Source organism: Sinocyclocheilus anshuiensis, unplaced genomic scaffold (assembly GCF_001515605.1).
Source record: "Sinocyclocheilus anshuiensis isolate Anshui unplaced genomic scaffold, SAMN03320099.WGS_v1.1 scaffold154, whole genome shotgun sequence".
Classification (NCBI taxonomy): domain Eukaryota; kingdom Metazoa; phylum Chordata; class Actinopteri; order Cypriniformes; family Cyprinidae; genus Sinocyclocheilus; species Sinocyclocheilus anshuiensis.
This window is the reverse complement of record NW_015546101.1, coordinates 2,910,668-2,930,842: the sequence shown is the minus strand read 5'-3', so window position 1 is coordinate 2,930,842 and position 20,175 is coordinate 2,910,668. Positions and strand designations below refer to the sequence as shown.

At 39.2% G+C, this 20,175-nt stretch overlaps 1 protein-coding gene across 1 annotated transcript in view; it reads right to left on the bottom strand.

The window, feature by feature from the left end:
* Nucleotides 1–20,175, bottom strand: part of LOC107700371 (coronin-2B-like) — a 46,126-nt gene that overhangs the window by 9,844 nt on the left and 16,107 nt on the right. The window contains exon 2 of the mRNA XM_016501997.1: nt 8,544–8,744. Within this exon, the coding sequence (XP_016357483.1) occupies nt 8,544–8,744 (201 nt within the window). The remainder of the gene's footprint in view (nt 1–8,543; nt 8,745–20,175) is intronic.

Here is a 20,175-nt window from a genome sequence, read left to right as displayed (position 1 = left end):
GTCCCCGTGGTCGTGGTGCTGGACGGTCGGGCCTGGCTCGATGAAATTCCTCTATGAGTGAGGGGTCCAGTATATCGGAAGCAGGTATCCATGATCTCTCCTCAGGTCCGTATCCCTCCCAGTCCACCAGGTATTGAAGCCGACCCCCTCTACGCCTCGAGTCCAGCAGCATGTTCACCTTATAAGCTGGCGATCCGTCAATGTCCAGCAGAGGCGGTGGCTCTTGGGACTCAGCGTTGAGGTCAGCATTCGGGTGGACCGGTTTGAGGAGCGAGACATGAAATGATGGAGAGATGCGGTAGTTAGCAGGAAGCTCAAGCTGATATGTAACCTCATTTATCTGTTTTAAGATTTTGAATGGGCCAACATACCTTGGGCTGAGCTTCCTGCTTGGCTGACGTAGCTTGATGTCCCTCGTAGAAAGCCAGACCCTCTGTCCCGGTTGGTAGGCAGGATGTTGGTGCTGTCTTCGGTTTGCCTGGAGTTCTTGAACTCGTACAGCTCTTTGAAGATGAACATGAGCGCTATCCCACACCCTCTCGCAATGACGTATCCAGTCATCTACCGCAGGAACGGAGGAGGGTTCGCCAGACCACGGGAACAATGGAGGTTGATATCCTAATACACATTGGAATGGGGTGAGTCCTGTAGAGGCATGGGTTAAAGAGTTTTGGGCATATTCCGCCCATGGCAAGAATTCTGCCCACCGATTCTGTTCCCGGCTGCAGTAGGTTCTCAGATATCTACCAATCTCCTGATTGAGTCTCTCGACTTGACCGTTTGACTGTGGGTGATAGCCTGACGTCAGACTCACATTGATGTCCAATTGTCGGCAGAAAGCTTTCCACACCTGAGAGGTGAATTGAGTCACTCGATCCGAGACGATGTCTTCGGGTAAGCCATAAATTCGAAACACCTGGTGAAATAGAGCTTGAGCCGTTTCCATGGCTGTTGGCAGACCTTTGAGGGGAATGAGGCGGCAAGACTTAGAGAATCTGTCGATGATGACTAGAATTGTAGTGAAATCTTGGGATGGTGGGAGATCGGTAACAAAGTCGATTGACAGGTGAGACCATGGACGTTGCGGGATAGGTAGCGGCTGCAGAAGACCGGATGGCAGTTCCTTGGGGGTCTTAGATTGCGCGCAAACTTGGCAAGCTTTCACGTAGTCAGTTACATGTCTGTTCATGGTTGGCCACCAGAAAGCGTTGTGGATTAACTTGATGGTGCGTGAGATACCTGGATGACCTGAGTTGACAGAAGTATGAACCCATTGCATGACCCGTTGTCGTAGATCCTGGGGAACATATTGTTTGTTCGGGGGGCACATAGCGGGCTGAGGATTTTGCTGTGTGGCTCTTTGGATCTCCTCCATGATGTCCCAGTTTACAGGAGCGATAATTACAGAGGAAGGAAGAATGGGTTCAGGAGAATGATCTTGGAGAGGAGGATCATGACACCTGGAGAGGGCGTCTGCCTTGCAATTCTTACTTCCTGGGCGATAGGTGACTGTAAATTGAAACCTTGAAAAGAACAGTGACCATCTGGCCTGACGTGGGTTTAGTCTCTTGGCACTTTTCACATACTCAAGATTCTTGTGATCAGTGATAACCTGGAACAGGTGAACGGCTCCCTCCAACTAGTGTCTCCATTCCTCTATCGCAGCTTTCATGGACAGTAACTCCTTATTACCAACATCATAGTTTCTTTCGGCCGAAGTGAGTTTTCTTGAAAAGAATGCACACGGGTACAATTTAGCTGGTTGACCATGACGCTGTGACAGTACTGCCCCAATTCCACAGTCTGATGCATCCACCTCCACTACAAATGGGAGGTTAGGGTCAGGATGTTTCAGGATAGGTGCTGAAGTGAAACTTGTCTTGAGTTTTGTGAAAGCAGTGGTGGCTTCGCTTGTCCACTTTAACTTGGATGGCCTCCCCTTCAGAAGAGACGTCAACGGGGAGGCGATCGTGCTGTAGTTTCTGATGAAACGCCGGTAGAAGTTGGCAAAGCCTAGAAATCTTTGAAGTTCCTTGATTGTGGATGGTTGGGACCATTCCGTGACTGCCTGGATCTTGGAAGTGTCCATCTCGACTCCTTGATGACTGATGTGATACCCCAAGAACGTGGTGTTCTGGACATGGAACTCACATTTTTCCGCTTTTACATAGAGTTGGTGCTTAAGGAGACGAGAGAGGATGTCCTGGACATGTTTGATGTGTTCAGCTTCAGACTTGGAGTAAATCAGAATATCGTCAATGTAGGCAATAACATACTGGTTCAAGATGTCCCTGAAGATCTCGTTAATGAATGATTGGAACACAGCTGGGGTGTTGGCTAGCCCAAACGGCATCACCGCGTACTAATAGTGACCTCTGGTGGTGAGAAATGCAGTCTTCCACTCATCGCCTTCCTTGATCCGGATGAGATTATAAGCGCTTCTCAAGTCTAGCTTGGTGTATATTTTTGCCTCACGAAGTTGCTCCAGGGCAGCAGGAACTAGAGGGAGCGGATAGCGGAATTTCACCGTCACGTTGTTAAGTCCACGATAATCAATGCATGGTCGTAGGCCTCCGTCCCTCTTCTCAACGAAGAAGAAACCTGCTGCTGCTGGGGAAGTGGAGGGGCAAATGAAGCCATAGTTAAGAGCCTCTTCAATGTAATCTTCCATGGCTTGAGATTCTTGGCGTGATAGTGGGTAGACTTTACTCTTAGGTGGCATGGCATTGGGCAGAAGGTCGATGGTGCAATCCCAGGGGCGGTGAGGTGGTAACTGTGTAGCTTTGGACTTGCTGAACACCTCTAAGTAGTCGTGATAGCAGGTAGGAATTTTGGGACTGGAGTCAGAGACCGGACTCTCAACACTCGTGGCGAGACATGGACTTGGCATGTTGATGTTCATGCAATGGGTGAGGCAGAATTTGGACCAGTGAGTCAGTTCTCCATGATACCATGAGAGTACAGGATCGTGAACAGATAACCATGGATGTCCAAGGATGATTTCATACCTGGGTGAGTCAATGATGTAGAGTGAGATGTTTTCGCTATGGAACAGACCAATCTGTAGCTGGGCAGGTGCAGTTTGTCGGGTGATACCTCCCTCAATAGGTTTATTGTTGACATCGCTGATGCAAATGGTGGGTACACATTGTAATGTAGGTAGACTGTATCTCTTGACAATATCCTTGTTGATCAGGTTCAGAGCAGCACCGGAGTCAATCAACGCTGTCAAAGTAATGGGACCATTCTTAGTAGTCAGCCGAAAAGGAATCAAAAACGTTTTTGAACTTAGAAGAGAGAACTGATTAACACTCACCCGGCTGGTAGTAGTGGTGGATCCCCGGGCTTTGTGTGGGCACTCGACATTACGGTGGCCTGTTTCACCGCAGTAAAAACATAGACTATGTTGACGGTGTCGAGTCCTCTCTTCATCAGATAAATGTGCGTAGCTTATCTGCATGGGCTCTTGGTGGACGGTGGTTGTAGTGAGGAAGTTTGAGTGAGGCAGACGAGCAGATTTCCTCTTGGGAGTGTTTCTCAGCAGGTTATCTATCTTGATAGCCATAGTGACAAACTCAGAAAAAGTTAAATCCTCACCCTTGCAGGCCAGTTCTGTCTGAAGCTCGAGGTTTAAACTCTGTTTGAAAACAGCCTTCAGAGAAACATCATTCCATCCACTTTGAGCGGCAAGGGTTCTAAATTCAATGGCGAAATCTGCAGCGGTACGGTTGCCTTGAGACATGTGTAACAATTGTGTGGAAATATCCTTGCCCCCCTCGGGATATTCAAACACATCTCTGAGTAGTTGTAGGGAATATTCAAAGGATGAATGAAACTGTGAATCTGTCTCCCAAACCGCTGCAGCCCAATCGATCGCTCTACCAGATAATAGTGACATCAGAAAAGTGCATTTACTTGCTTCAGATTGAAACTGATCTCTCTGGCTTTCAACATAAATGCGGGCTTGACGGATAAAACCACGACATTTTCCTGCAGAGCCATCAAACTTGTCTGGCAATGCCAGTCTTACCGTTGACAGTCAATACTCGGGCGAGGGCTCCCTCTGCTGGCTTGGTGTTACACTCATCATGGTTTCTGAATGCAGTGTCCATTCCACAACTGAAGCTCCTTTGTCAAATGAGGAATTACATCTGAAAAGCCAATGTTCTCCCACTATATTGCTCCCATGTGTCTGGATTTCAAATGTACTATGATAATTGCTTATTCTTAATCAGACAGTTGTCTCTGTAATATAGACTAATGTCTTGGATTGAAAAAAACACATTAGAAAGATTTAATAATCTACATACACACATTACAAAAATTACAAAATTCCATGATCTTTACTTAATATCCTAATGATTTTTGGCATAAAAGAAAAAATCAATCATTTTGACCCATAACAATGTATTTTTGGATATTGCTACAAATATACCCCAGCGACTTAAGACTGGTTTTGTGGTCCAGGGTCACATATATTGGTTACATAATGCAGCTAAAGATGAACTATAGCTTCACAGTGATTTCTCTGATCTCTATGGCAGATTTCAGTGATGGTGACAGAGAATTTCTCAGTATTACAGTAAGTATGTAAACTTTGCAGGGAGCTGTCAGTGCTAGACTGAGAAAGACAGAGACACAAGGGAGATGGAGAATGAAGAAGCTGGGAAAAAATAGCCCCACGTGGCGTCCAAAGAAACATATAAGGAAGTCAGAGGGACTGAACTCTTTGCCAAGGCCTGGGAGCCCAGTTGGAGTCACGAACACTGTGGAATAAGCACATTAAGGACACAAAGCTGGCCTTCTACATCACACATTAACTGGACGACTCTGAATGTTCATCACAAAAGTGCTATTGATAGTTTATCCAAGTTGGCTGAGACAATGTCCGAGGGTCTGCAGGCCCACTGAGCAGTGTAGCATGACCGGATGCACTCAAGAGGAGGAACAGAAGAATAGACAGAATAAAGAAGAGAGGGGATGACTGAAGAGAAGAATGGGACATCAGAGGCTGTCCGCCAAATTCTCATTGTCATATCAATGATAAACGGTGTGCGAGTCATTTTTTCTGCCTGTGCTTTTTGTGCATTCTGTCCACTTGCTGTGGAGGTGGAATTTGGAGGAACATTTAAATTCACTAACTTTGCATGTTGTATCTTTAGGACTCAGTAACAGTTACAAAAAGATAATAACTTAGAGGGATAGTTCACTCAAAAATTATGTTAGCATTTACTCACCCTCATATTGTTCCAAATCTGTATGACTTTCTTTCTTCTGTGGAACATAAAAGAAGTCATTTTGAGAAATCAGATATTAATGTGAAGTTTCAGATTGTGCTAAGCAAGCAGGGAGGCCCTGAGGAAGTGAGAGGAATGGGTTTTTGCCAGCTGTGTGTGTTTGAGACACAAGGCTATGTTGTTTCCTCTCTTTGTACCACTTTTTTGATGAAAAAGTGTGCAGCTTAGAGGTTGTATGAATTATGGCAGTAACTGAAATTAAAATGTTTACTGCACCAAAATTTCACACCGAGCCTTCTTCTCAAATTGAGCAGGCCTTAAAGGGATAGTTCACAGAAAAAAAGGAAATTCTGTCATAATTTTCTCACTTTCAAGTTGTTCCAAACATGTATGACTGACTTCATTTTGTGGAGCATAAAAGAAGATATTCTGAGAAATGTGTCAGTGTTTTTTTTTTCTTCCATAAAATAAAGTCAGTGGCAACCAAAACTGTTTGGTTTCCAACATTCTTCAAAATATATTTTGTAGAAGAAAGAAAGTTGTACAGGTTTGAAACAACATGAGAGTGTGAAGGTGAGTAAATGATGACAGAATATAAATTGTTCGGTAAACTATCTCTTTAACATACAGAAACCCTGTCTTCTATCTTTCCATATGAAGCAGACATATAAAGCTGATCTGTTCCAGCCAGAGCACATTGATTTGTCCACACCACTGTTATATCAGTGTCAATCACCAGGAGTTTACAGCTTCCAGTGCTTGTCTCTTTTACAGCATTAAAGCCAGAGATCAAACAAAGGAAAAGCATCTGCTCTCTGCTCACTAGTCAGGCTTTTTCTTGGCCTGTGAACAGGGTAACAGAAAGATTCAATTTAGAGCATGTCAAGCCACTGGGTGAGAGACTTCATGGTTCCATGGAGTCAGGGGTAATTGAGATAGCATACTTGCTCTTAAAAGATGCAAAAACAAACATTTGTGCTCTTCAAAATTATTCAACTACAATTCACCTCATTTTCAACAGGGCAATAACATAACATTCTGCTCATTAATTTGACTTTATTGTGCTCTCTGGATACAATATAATCATGTTGAAAGAGATATTTTCATTCAGAACAGCATGTAAGTGATCATGAAATGACTGTGTATTGGTGCAAAGGGAGCCTAAACCATGCAAAAGAAATGCATAATACTCTACAACAGAGCCAACTAAAGTATTAGTTGAAGAAAGAGAGAGTGAGAGACAGAGGCCTGTGGGTTTCTTTAAGTGTGCACCACATGTGCCTTTATAAGAACGTATTTCTATTAATAATGTATTTTCTACAGTATTTTTTGCTTTGTGCTTTGTGTCTCAAACTTTGATTTAATATTACCATGTCTGACTGCTACAAATTAAAGTCAAGTACAAAGAGCACTGGGGTAGGTTGTAACTATTATTAAAAAAATATATATATATTTGCATTACTTTAACATGGTAAAAACAAAACAAAAAAAAAACATGAATTTTAATTCACACATAAATATATATATATATACACACACAACACACACACACACACACACACATACACATACACACACACATACACACACTAAAAACCATAACAGTGTGTGTAGTTATTGTGTGTAGTTGGTCATGCTTTGGGGCAAATTTGTCCTCAGAAGTGAGATAATTCTGACAACCCTTAAGCAAAAAAAAAATATTTCCTTATATATGAATGATCAATATATTAAATGATTTAACGGTAAATTGAAAACATACAGAATAATATATTGTGTTAATATATTACAATATATTGAATACTACATAAGGAATTGCCGCTTTCATATATCGAAAAATATGTGACAATATGTTTAATTATATATTACAATATATGCAATTTTATATTCAGTAATACACTTCATAACATATAGATGTACATGTGATAAGATATGGTACTGCATGTGTGTATGTATACATACACACATACACACACACACACACACACACACACACACACACATATATTTCACATATATTTACTCATGCACTATATATACACACACATGTATAATATATTTCTTAGTTTCATAAATATTGACATGTTTCATATTTTCATATATAGCTAGTTAACAACAGCACAAGCACACCTGCTTGTACTAAATTATTTAGCAAACAGACTATCAGCGTGCTGAAGAGTGCACAGCCATTACTTTTTAAATAAAGTAATATATAGTCTTAATGGTGTTTGGCCAGTCGTCATCCTAACCACAGGCAGCACAAAAACTCAAAAATACCAGAAACCCTTTAAAAAACAAAAACAAAAAACAACAACAACAACAACAACAACAACAATAATAATAGAACATTAAACACTAACAGATTTCACACTATATTAATATTGATCAAAACACATGAAATAACACTTAAATTTAATATTTACTCTCCTTTAACAGTCAGAAGCAAAGCATGCTGGGAACTAGAAATCTGCTGTAACTCTTACATTCTGTGAATGATTGTATATATGCGTGTACATACATTCACATTTATATGGGAACATGTATGTGCAATATATGTGTGCACAATAAAGAATAAAACTTTATGAATATTACATGTAATGCTGTTTTTGTCCTCATTTTAATATGTATCAATATATAGCCATACATGGTCAATGCATATATTGCAGTAGATTGAAAAATATAAGCATTAGTTTCCCATATATGTAAATGTATTATGTAATATATCGCTTGACTGACTGCACACAGACACTATTGGAAGAGAGCTAAACTGGATGATCACTGAATCATCAATGAACTTACTTTAACTGAAAAAATTACTTTTTGTTATTGTCCACTTGCATTATTGCCAAACTATTTTCCTGCTTGACACTTTAAAGCTGCTTTGACACAGTCAGTATTGTATAAAGGTTACTTATATTGCATTATATCCCCATATATTTTTGTTTCGTAATGAAAGATGTCCATTTGGTCTCATCTTTTGTAAAACTCGATAAATAAATAAACTATATATTGGACTGTGGCGTTAATGAGTGACATTTCACCCCTGTAGCTCATAATTGGTTAAAATGACGGTTTTAACTCCATTTCGCAACACTTACCGTTCTCCCCTATACGCAGTATTACGCACCAACCAACGCAACCTCCATTTTAAACTCACTGCCTGGATGTATGTTGCAAAAATAAGGCTCTTGAAAGGTTCGCACTATTCATGTCGCTATTTGTGCTAGTCTGACGCCCTACATGAATTCAGCGTAAGCCATCAAACAAATCTGTCTCGAGGACAAGCGCGTGCTATGTTGCCGTGGTTACCTGAGTGACCGGGATAACAACGAAGGATCCTCCTCCCGCGCTCTCCGTTACTATGGCGAGGAACCTGGCGTTGACCGCGCAGAAGTGGTTGTCATGGACGTTCTTTGTGATCGGGATGCCCTCGAAGCAGTGCTCTCGATTGGCCACTTTGCCGTAGACGTTTCGAAACTTGGAGCTCCGGTAGGTCGGCCGCCATGACATCTGCAAAACACATGCGAAGAAAACAGACTAGATTACAAATGTGACATCAGTTTTTTTGTAACTTTTAATTTTTATCTTTATTAAAGTTGTGACGTGGGCAGATGGGTTGTCCATATCAAGCCTGCATTTTAAAAATAAAGGTTCCAATTAGCCTAGAGCTCGAGCCACACTAATCTGTTTACCTCTATGTACTGGAAGATTATATAAACAAGCGAGAATGATGTGAACTGATACTGTTAAAATACAGCAATTTTATTGATTTAGTTTACCTTTATTTTTAATTGTATCGGAAGACCACGAATAAAACAGCATTATACATTTTAGAAAAGATGTGTGTTTTGGCATGAGACTAGCAGTAAAAGTTGAAAAAAAAAAAAATGAAACAAAGTAAACAAGACTGAACAAAAACCAACACCCAGATCCCAACTAGTTGTTACCCAGCCCAACGTCACTTGGGTTCTTGGGCCTATAAGCAAACTCATATACAGAATATGTCAATAAATATGTAACTATTAAGATGTCTAATGACACCATGATATGATAAGTGAAATACAGCTATTGGACCCATTAGTGCTGATTTGTCTCCATTTTTCAATATGAAACCCTTTAGAAGACTCTGCCACTCAAACAGGAAGCGGTTGGTGGATGCTTGTAAAATTTCACACAACTCAAACAGCCGTTTGTAATTTAGCCTAGAGGAATGTGCAAGCAACAATTTAGGCTCTAATGAATGAGGCTGTGCCATTCAAAATGAGCTGCCATTCGAACAGATAGTGGTCTCAAGGAGTACAGGAAGTGTTAAATCACCAGTGTCTGTTCTGAATCTTTATGGGAGATTGACATCACTCATGACTAAAGACTGCATTGTGAATATCTGTCTGCTTTTGTGTGAGAACATGTACAACCCTTAGTCTTTAGTTTATCTCTAACATAATGATGACTAATCGGGAATTGTGTTAGCATAGTTACAAATTTGGCTAATCAGCAGTGAGGCTTGAAATTGCATCTTGAGATCTTTATGTCCTTATCACTTTTTTTTCACTTCCACATGTGTAATTTTCAGCTCTCCTACTGTGTGAATGTTTACAGCAGTCCTAAAGCATTCAGCGGTTTCTGTGCTTGTGTCATTTAATGCTGCATGTACATACACACTCGCTCACTTCTCCAAAAGACCAACTGACCACTATCTATCAGTGTACTGTGTACTATCTGTATTACAGTATTTCTGTATATGAATACACAAAATATATTTTCTTATTCAATATATGAGAATAATATACATCATATTTATTACTAGTTTCACATCAATGTCTGACTTTAAATTATTGAGGCTAATTTCCTACCTTTCCTCTGGTTTTGAGCTCACCACCCTCTGAATTCTGCAGTCATCTACAAAAAGAGCTTGTATCTTCTTCGGCTTCCTTAGTGCATCTAGTTTGCCGGCCTGAGATGCTTGCATCAGTTTCTCTCTTTCCCTTTTTTCTCCAAGTGTTCTCCTCCCACAGCCGCCTTTCATCCCTCCCTTACTACTTCATTCCCTCCCTCTTCCCAGGCCCAGCCCCACATCAGCTACTTTGGTGCTACTGTAATTGCTAGAGGACGAATATCTTTCTCTCTGCCTGAAACGTGCACAAACACACTGTTACTCCCTTTCTAACATATACACATTACCTCCCTTACAGGCACAAATTGTTGCTCCAGCCTCTCTTTACTGTATGTCAGTGTTTGCTTATTAATGTCTTTCTGCTCATTACTGCCATTAACTGACCACTCACATTCCTCACCATCTCATTCAGTTTATAAAACATATTGATCTAAACTAAAAGACAATGTTGAGTTATATAATAAGTATGATGCAACTGCACTCTGTCTAAGTATACTTTTGACTGGGGGAAGTGTCCTCATTTCCACTGGAGAATGATCTTTGCTGCACGTGCATCCACTATAGCAGTTATGGTCTTAAAAACATAATAACAAGATTACTTTCTTGTTCCTGAGCTCTTTCCCCATCTATGTTCCTGTTTTTCTTCTTTTATCACTGTCCAGTCCTCCAGATAAAATCGTAAATATTATGTGCTGTCTGAGATATATATAGTGTTACAGTTGCATGTACATAACATGACATGATTAAAAGTTTCATCAGTATGTTGAAAGTTGGATCACTTTGGGTTAATGCATATTAATTCCTTCCACAAAAAACCCTTCAGATCCACTGATATACAGTTTGATATGTATGATGTTCAATTTCTCAATGCATATTTTGTTTAACATGTTGCCATGTTTACCATGTTACATGTTAAACAGAGTAAATGCGCTTTTTATTTATTTTGTTTTGGTAGGACGTCCTAATTTGACCCTACATGAAGAAGATATGGGCTGTTTTGTTTTTTGTGGTTGGTCGATTTACAACTTCTTAAATAATTATAATTAGGCTATATGATATTTTTTTAAATAAACAGGGGAATGTTAATAAGTCCTTGGACATTGTCTGGGGCATTCTCAGGTCTATGTTAAAACAAATGTCTCTCACTCTCTCTAATTATGTTGAATGCTTAAATGGAATATTTGGCTGACTCTTGACAACCTCTATGCAGACAGACAAGATTTATTTTACTTTAGTGAGACAGCACTCTCTCCTTCGCCTTCCCTTCAGCTCTGCACTGTTCACCATGTGTCTGTCAAACGCCCAACAGATATTTTGTAGTCTGGGCTATTACACACATTGATGCAAATGCTGTCCAGAGAATATTTACAGTATATTACACATTAAAAGATAATGTTTATTTACCTGAGAGCATTTATGTACTGGTAATCAAGAAAAACAGGAGCTGATAAAGGTTAGTGGTGAATTAGACAATAAAACAAAGACACGTTCTTCATGTAGGTGTACTAGTACTAATGTTTAACCTCAATAAAAGTTAATATGTTCATTTTGAGGACTTGTCTTTATGTAGGGGATGCAAGGGGATGTGTGTGTATGCATGCACTGAAGCATTAGTCTCAGCCTCAGACGGCACACCCAATGATCGCCCACAGTTTGTTTAATGACCATCTGATGCATATTGCCCACAGAAATGGCACGTGCCAGCTGAAATTGCCAGTGCTAATTTGATTGGCTGCATGGTGCTGCTACCCAACATCTAGGAGTAAAAACACATTGGGATTTTTATCAGTCATCCTGTAAAACGTTGCACTGTAAAAAATAAAAAATAAAAGTAAAAAAATTATACCTTTAGGGGTACAACAAATTGCCACAGGGGAGCACCCTTAAAAGGACACCTTTGTATCTCATCTACTCCTAAAAAGTGTATTCTAGTACCTTAGAGTATATACCATTAAGGTACTATTATGATTTTTTTGAGGGGCTAAATAAAGTACAAAGATGTTCTTTTAAGAGTATTGTACCAGTGACAAGATGTTGTACCCCTAAAGGTACCGAACAAAGTGTACCGAACTGTTAGAATTAGTGCTTTTCAGGAAGAGCTGATCACTGTTTTTTTCCAAATTAAAAATTAATGGCATTATGTCTGTGATGCACTCAGTATAAAGTTCAGGTTTGTTTTCTGAGTATGTCTGTGAAATAAGCAATATAGTACATGTTATTTTTTTGATGTTATTTTTTTGATGGAAGAAATTCTGATCAGATCATCTGTACACAATTTTTGTCTTTTTCTTTTTTTCTGTATAAATTATTCTTGATTATTTGATTTTTTTATACTGATCTATAACTGTAATCTTGCCCCTTAATGACATAAAAAAAAAACTGGTCCGAAAACCAGTCAGTATCTGGTGTGACCACCATTTGCCTGAACAATATTTGAGAGAAATAGGCCTTTTGTGTACATAGAAAAAGTCATAGATCTTTGAGTTCAGCTCATGAAAAATGGGGGCAAAAACAAAAGTGTTGCGTTTATAATTTTGTTCAGTGTAAGTTATACTTTATATCTCCAATTTACTAATGCTTTTATCTTATTATTACCAATACTGGACTGATTAAGCTGAACAGCAAAATGCAAGGCCAACCATAGGCTGTTATCATTCATTTTTTATAGTGCACTCTGTCCCATTCATTACTCCATTACAGCATCCAAATTTTAGATCTCCCCAACCCAACTCTGCCTTATTCATATAAAGAATCATTCAAAGATACTGATATTCCAACAGCTTCCAAGTCAGGAAGCAAGCCTCTTCTGTCTTTAAAATGGGACAAAAAAAAAAAAAAATCTGATGAAAGGCCTCCAGAGGGCCACAGCTGGTCATTGGTTAGACTGCTTTCAGCCCCTCACCATGCCAGGGAGCCCGTCTTTGTTGGGCATTAGAGCAGCTAACCTCCAGCTCCCACTTCTGATTAGCACGAGTGAGTTCTGATGCCATTCTGTCTCTGTGGGAGTTAAATAACTCTGAGCCCGGAGACCCTGTTTTGGCAGCTCTGGCTCCAGCTGTGAATGAAATACAGCTGAAAGAGAGCCAGGTCAAGTTGCATGCTGTCCTTTCACACACAGAGAAGTCAGAATAAATGCTGGTGACTGTAGAGACAGGTTTTAAAATAGGCTTCGATAAATCTTGTCCTTAAATCTGTCCAAAGTCTGCCAGCCCCGATCTTTGGGAAACTTGCTATAGAAAATTCAGCATTTACTTTACTGCAGACAGAGATATAATGAGGACAACATGAGATTTACCTGATATATAGCTGCCAAGTGGCAAATGATAACTCTGTATTTTCTCTGTGTATATTTGTTTTCACTGGATTCGCTATATTCGTGCACACACACAGTAATGAGATCATCCTAAGCCACAAACCATTGTTATTCAGCAATGGAAAATACCTTGAGGAAAACAATTGCATGTATAAGTTAAGTTCCAGAGCAGAATCATTTTGTCAGAGCTGAAGGGCATTTAAATCCCTTCAATTCTCAGTGAGGGCAGAACTCAGGGGAGGGAGAATAGAGACCTTCATTACTACAGTACTGGAGGGTGTTTTGTGTACTGGGGTGCGCTTTGTTTGTTATTGGTTGTCTGCTTGGCTGTATTTTTCCTCCACCAGGCAGGGCAGATGCAGCTGTAACAACTGACTCTCAGATTTGAAAATTTTGCACACTGTACTTCATATATAACATACTGAAACATGTCTCTCATTGTAAATGGCCTAACAGTGTAAAGGGAGAAAAATTATGAAAAGTCAGCCTTGTTTTAGACTAGGGGTCTTCAACAGGAGGTACACTGCAGCACAGCAAATTATTGTCTTGATTGATTTCACAACTTGCTTCATCTTGATATTATCATCATAATCATCGGTTTTAACTATTCGTTTAATGAACCAGCTCATAAAAGTCATTTGTTTGTGAATCATACTACACTGGTTGTGCTGTATATTTTTGATTCACTATAAAGAACTGGCTCATACGAGTCATTTGTTGAGTAATCAGACACACACAGTCTTTTTTTTTAGATTCAATACAGACGGCAACAACTCACGTTTAAAACTCAGGTAAAATATGATTTCTTTTGCCATGATGCTGAACAGCAGGATGTTGATCTAAGAACACTGGGAAATTTATCGAGTGTGTCATGACATACTTCCTTAAAAACACAAGAAACAAGACTACCAGTTTCCTCCCTTTTCGTCTCTGTAAGGGATCAGACAGACAGGATGGGTGCAGTCAGGCTACAGCACTAAAGCTCAAAGACAGAAGATGGTGGGTTTGACAGAGTGGGGAGACAGAAAGAAAGAAATGTTTAATACTCGACAACAAATACTTTTCTGTGAAATGTAAGCAATACTTTGCTGCCAAGGCTCATTTTTTATATTCAATTTGATTCCTTTTAAAGGATTTATTTTGATAACTCGTATGCAAAAAAAAAAAAGGTAAAGTGCTGCAAGTGTCATCTGGGGATATAAACTGTATGTTGTTGTTCATGCACTTAGGGACAGGATGTCCTTGAGGGGGTTATCAGACTTTGATAAAGAATAGGGCGGGGTTTTGACACAAATTTCACAATTCGATTCAATTCTCATTCACAAGCTTGCGATTCGATTCGATTACTGATTCAATTCAATATCGATTATTTTGGATATATATCAGGTACAGTACATGCCAAATTTTCTCAAGGGAAAAAAAATCTCTCAACTAATGCTGTAAAATATACATAAGAGTCAGTTGGTACTACATTACTATAATATTGAGTTTTTGAGTATTGAGTATAAAGTTTTTACAGTAATAAAGTTACAGTTACATAATAATATTTCTACTTCAATTTGTTTTTTTTTTAATATAAACATTTAAATGGTGGCTGTCATAAACACTTGATGGATTTATTCAAACATAAAATTAAACATTGAAGAACAGTAAAAATGATAATGAATATGTTATATGGTGCATATATTTGTCACGAATCCGGTCCGTGGTCTTCCGTCTGCTCGCCACCAGAGGTCGCCTTCTGATTACATTGACTCTCACACCACACAAACTGTTGCACGTCACCCTGGACTACATTTCCCATGCTCCATTGCACTGATTGGACTCACCTGCAGCCAATCACACACACACTATATAACAACCACTCAATCCTTCTCTAATCGCCGAGTATTGTTTAGCGCTTATCGTTTTCCCAGTGATAGCTACATTACGGAGCCTTCTGCCCTAGTTTCTAGTTTCTAGTTCATAGTTTCTAGTCTAGTCTAGTTTTGTCTTGCGATTACCTGTTACCTGATTATCTGCCTGTCTTAGAATTCGCTCGTCTTGTCGTTTGGACTATGTTTGTACCTTGCCTTGATTATTGCATGTTTTGGATTACCTGTTTGCCTCGCCCTCTGGCTTACGTTTGCCGATCGAAGACCCACGCTTGCCCTAGGAATACTCTTTTGTCTTGCCTGTGTTGTACCAGTGTTGTTGTCTGACCGCGTGTTGTTGAACTGAGGCACTACAGTGATCTGTCACTCCACATTAAACAGCGCCAAAATGGCAGTTATTGTTTAAATACTGCAATACAATGGACAGAATTTGAAATCTGAGACTTTGGTTAATATTAAAAGTACCAAAGCACAATGCTTATTGCGATTTATTGGATGGGAAGTACCCTTCAATGTTCCGTCCATTAACTGAAAACAGGCTAGACTAATCGATTCTTGGGATTTAAGAATCGATATCGTTCCGTAAAAATGAGAATCGATTAAAATCGAGATATCAATATTTTTTACCCAGCCCTAATAAAGAAGCAGACAATAATGAAACAGGAAGATATCTGATGCCACGCTGAGAAAGACACATTGTCAAGGACGGCCTATCTCTGCTCTTAAGGTCCAGTATCTCATGCTTATAAAAGATCCTTTCTACCATAGAAATGGTAAACACCTCCTCTATTTTTGTTTAGCCTACACTCTGTAGCCTCTATTACTTATATTACTTATAGCTTGCCTATGAGTATCTTTTCTGAGCAAGTCCATACACTAACAGTCAGAAGTTTTCTCGCTTACTTTCTCTTTATTATTACTATTTCCTACATTTTAGAATAATTGTAAAACTATCAAAACTATGAAATTGCAAAGATGGGAAAAATTAGTTATGGGAATTATGTGGTTATTTATATTATAGCAACCCTTTACGGTCACCACTTTGGGCATTTCTTTATGAGATATCAAACCATCATGTTTTGCAGCACTATTAGTTTTAAGTCAAGACCGTTAAAAATTAAACTCATATAAAATGAAATAAAATTCATTGAAAATAAAAAAATAACTTTTCAAATTCATATATATTATTAAAGCAACAAATGATTTAAGCATTTTAATATAAGCCAATATAAGATCAAAATCAGTTGTTTACATCCAGGAGGCCGGGGCCCACTAGGGAACCTCAGCAAATGTGGTGGCCTCAAGGTGACTTGAAATAAGACAAAACAAGCATTAAAATAAAACAAAACAGCTAAAATGTAATATAATTATTAATTTAATCCATCCCCTCAATTGTTTTTTTCTTTCTTTGAAGAACCATGATTCACAGTCTTAAAAAAAAACTTGATATATGAGGTAGGCTAATTTTTAAAGGTGTGTTTTCTAGACCATTTATATTTCAAATGAATTTTTCTAGTAATGCAAAGCTCTAAAAAAATTGCAATCGACTTTTGACTTTTTACTAATAATATACTGTACAATGATTTACTTATTTCTTAATATTCAAAACCAGTACTAAAAAGACTTCTTCCTCCCATATGCCCTCCCATGTCCTTGTGTCTTTAAGCATCACTGCAGTGACTGAAAGAGCATCCCCTAGAGATTGTCATTGCCAGGAGAGGAGCTGTCTGTTGTTTTCCTTCTGCTAACCTCCCTGTTGCTAATGGTCAGGGTGTGATAAGCAGAACCAACAGATGGATAGATGGGGATTACGGTGGGGAGGTAGAGAGAGGAAAGACAAAGGATGGCACACGTTAGGAGGTGGAGGGGGTAGGGGGTGGGCTGATCATTATGGTCACCATGAGACTAGACCATAACTCAGCTCTCTGCTGATCTGTCAATCAAATTACACAGGATTCACTAATGACATTTTGCTGCATTAAGACATGACTAATTAAGCATGAAATTAGGAAAGTTCTTAATGAAAGTAGGCATAGAGTGTGACTTTTTAGCATGCATAGAGAATACAGAGTGACTGCTATGTGAGTGAGCTTTCTGACGCAGCTTGAGATATCCTGATGCCAGCTCTGAACAGCATGCAACAAAAACACGAACCCCAGTTGCAAGGATGGCCATCTGGCAAGTGCTCAAGAAAAATATTCGGTCTCTTCTTATGCAAATACTCTTTGCATCCAAGAGACAAACAAAATAGACCAAAATCACTGCGGTATTTTCAGATAGGTGCATCAGAACTATTCTCTTGGATCTGGTCTTTTAAGAGGGGGTCAAATGGGGTTAAAGCCCATTTTCTCTGAGTTTGACATGCAACGTTTCTTTACCACAGGAGCTGCTCTCTGCTGGTGAGCGTGATTTGACCAAGTACAACATGTTCCTGGATCAACAAGGATGCATGATGTTGGAAACATCATTCCAATCAACCAATCAGAATTGAGAGATAACTTTTCAGGAAATGTCAGTATTAGGCTTACAATCAGGAATAGGTGCTTCTACACCCTTGTTAATAAGCTATCATTTCCCTCTGATTTTAGGAAAAATTATGGGTAAGGTTAGGTTTAGGGGTAGGGATTGGGTTAAGTCTGTATTTTTGGACAGTAATGTTGATCCAGGATCAACAAAAGATGTTGATCCAGGAACATGTCTTACTTGGCAAAATCACGGCGACCGCTCTCTGCTGGCAGAATACTTTTCATTATTTAGAGAGCTCCAGCACAGATGTAGATGCACTTTGCAAAATTACTTCCATACCAACCTACATATTTCTTAGTTTGGAATGCCAGGAGTCCAGCAAAAAATTGCATAAAGACTAAAAGCCTGTCATCTCTGATTCTGTAGATATCCACTTCACCTGTCAAGAATAATTAATTGAAGCTGCCCAAGTAGCTTTAATAGCAACTTGCTGTTTTTTGATTGATAGCAACTAAAACAAACAGAGTCCTGAGAGATAAAGATGTCAGATGTTTTTTCTCGGATGAACTGTGCACAGTGTGACAGCACACGTAATAATCAAACCTGACAAAAACCTTTGTCAGTGACACAGTATTTTAATACTAAACCTCACAGTCTGTACAGTCCATGTTTTCCTCACTTGCTGAGCAACGTTTCTACAGGAATTCACAGAAATGGAAATCTGTGAGAAAAGGTTATTGCCAATTTTCCACAAGTTGGTAGGATTCTTCAGGGTCTTCATGAAATGTCTGCAACATACTTTGGATAAAATTCCTCAATGGACGTGTAAAATAACACCCTTTTTACCTTGACAAAAACAACTCTGTTCACAGTGACCTATTTCGGTGAATGTCTCTTTAAATGATAATGAGGTACTGCTCACCCCACCCCTCTCTTTTTTGTGTATTCGGTGGCACGTTACCATCAAAAACAAAACTTATCCACTGCGTCCTCAGTGGCTCTGATGTCGGGAGCGGAAATATGCTAATACGGGACAGTCCGTCAGCAGCTGGGAGTGGGGCCTGAGCAGTATGATGTCATATTGCTCAGAAAATCAAAACAGCTTGATAATAGAGACTGTTTAGGTTTTCTGTGGATTAAAAAAAAGGAGTGAATGGTTTTTCTATCATTGTAGGGTGGTTGTATACACACACTGCTAAGGCACATTATATGCAAACACCATGTAAAAGTGAATTTTGCAACCTTTAATAGTTCCAAAACATAGTGAGTTCCCTACCTAGGAAGCATTTTAAGGCATCATAGAAATACTTCAGACACAAAGACTGTTCTAAATAAGCCACAACATTATGCTGCCTTCAATGCTTTTGGCCAGATTCTGAGGCAACATCACCTGTATCTTTCACAGAGAAAGCAATCCCAGACGATATATTTACATTTCAGTTTAAAATTATTGATAAAATAGTTTAAAATGGCTGTTCTTCTATTTTAGAACAGTGCTTTTGCCAATAGAGTCCTTTTGCATGTATGAAAATTCAAATTCTGACTATGGCTTTTATGTAAATTAACACCTGAAAATGCTAATTTAATGTATGCTCATTGGTGTGAAAATATGAATGACAGCTTTCGAACTTTAGAGCATTAATGTGCATTTTGACAATTTGAAGCAAAGATGTTTGCCTATATGAGATTAAATCATTATTTGCACTTTACTACGTCTCACCCCTTGTACTGCTCAGTCTATGTTGTGCTTTCTAATCCTATGAAAGCTGTGCATAAGTTAGTCCCTCTCCTGCATTCTGTTCTTGGAGAAAGTCCTTTCATAAATTGGATTAAGGCTTCAGATTTGGCGATGCTTTGCTGACTAGACAGACTTTCTCTCCTGCTGTCTCTGTAAGTAACAGTCTGCTCCTGTGCCACACAGAAGAGGAGCATCATGGCTCAGACATGCCTTCTGCCCTGGATAAATTAGCCAGACACACCACATCCAAACCCAAAATAGTCAGAGTGCCATAACCTAGGCATTGTGTAAAAGCTAAGCAATATTAAGAATAGTGGTCGATCTATAGGTTTTGTAATGACCGATTCTTACTTAGTAGACTGATTTTTGATTGATTGTACTCATATTTAGGGATGGGCGGATCGATCCTTAAGGATCGATTCTTTCGATACTGATGTTGTATCGAAAGGATTGATCCTCACATAAAAATATTGATTATAAAGTGCATTTTTTTAAACCATTAATTTGATTTATTTATCAAGAAATTCAGTGCATAAAATAAGCTTCTAAGTGGAAAAATAGACTACACTCTAAAGAATGCTGGGTTAAATATAACCCAGCGCTGGGTTAAAAAGGGACAAACCCAGCTATTGGGTTGTTTTGACCCAGCGGTTGGG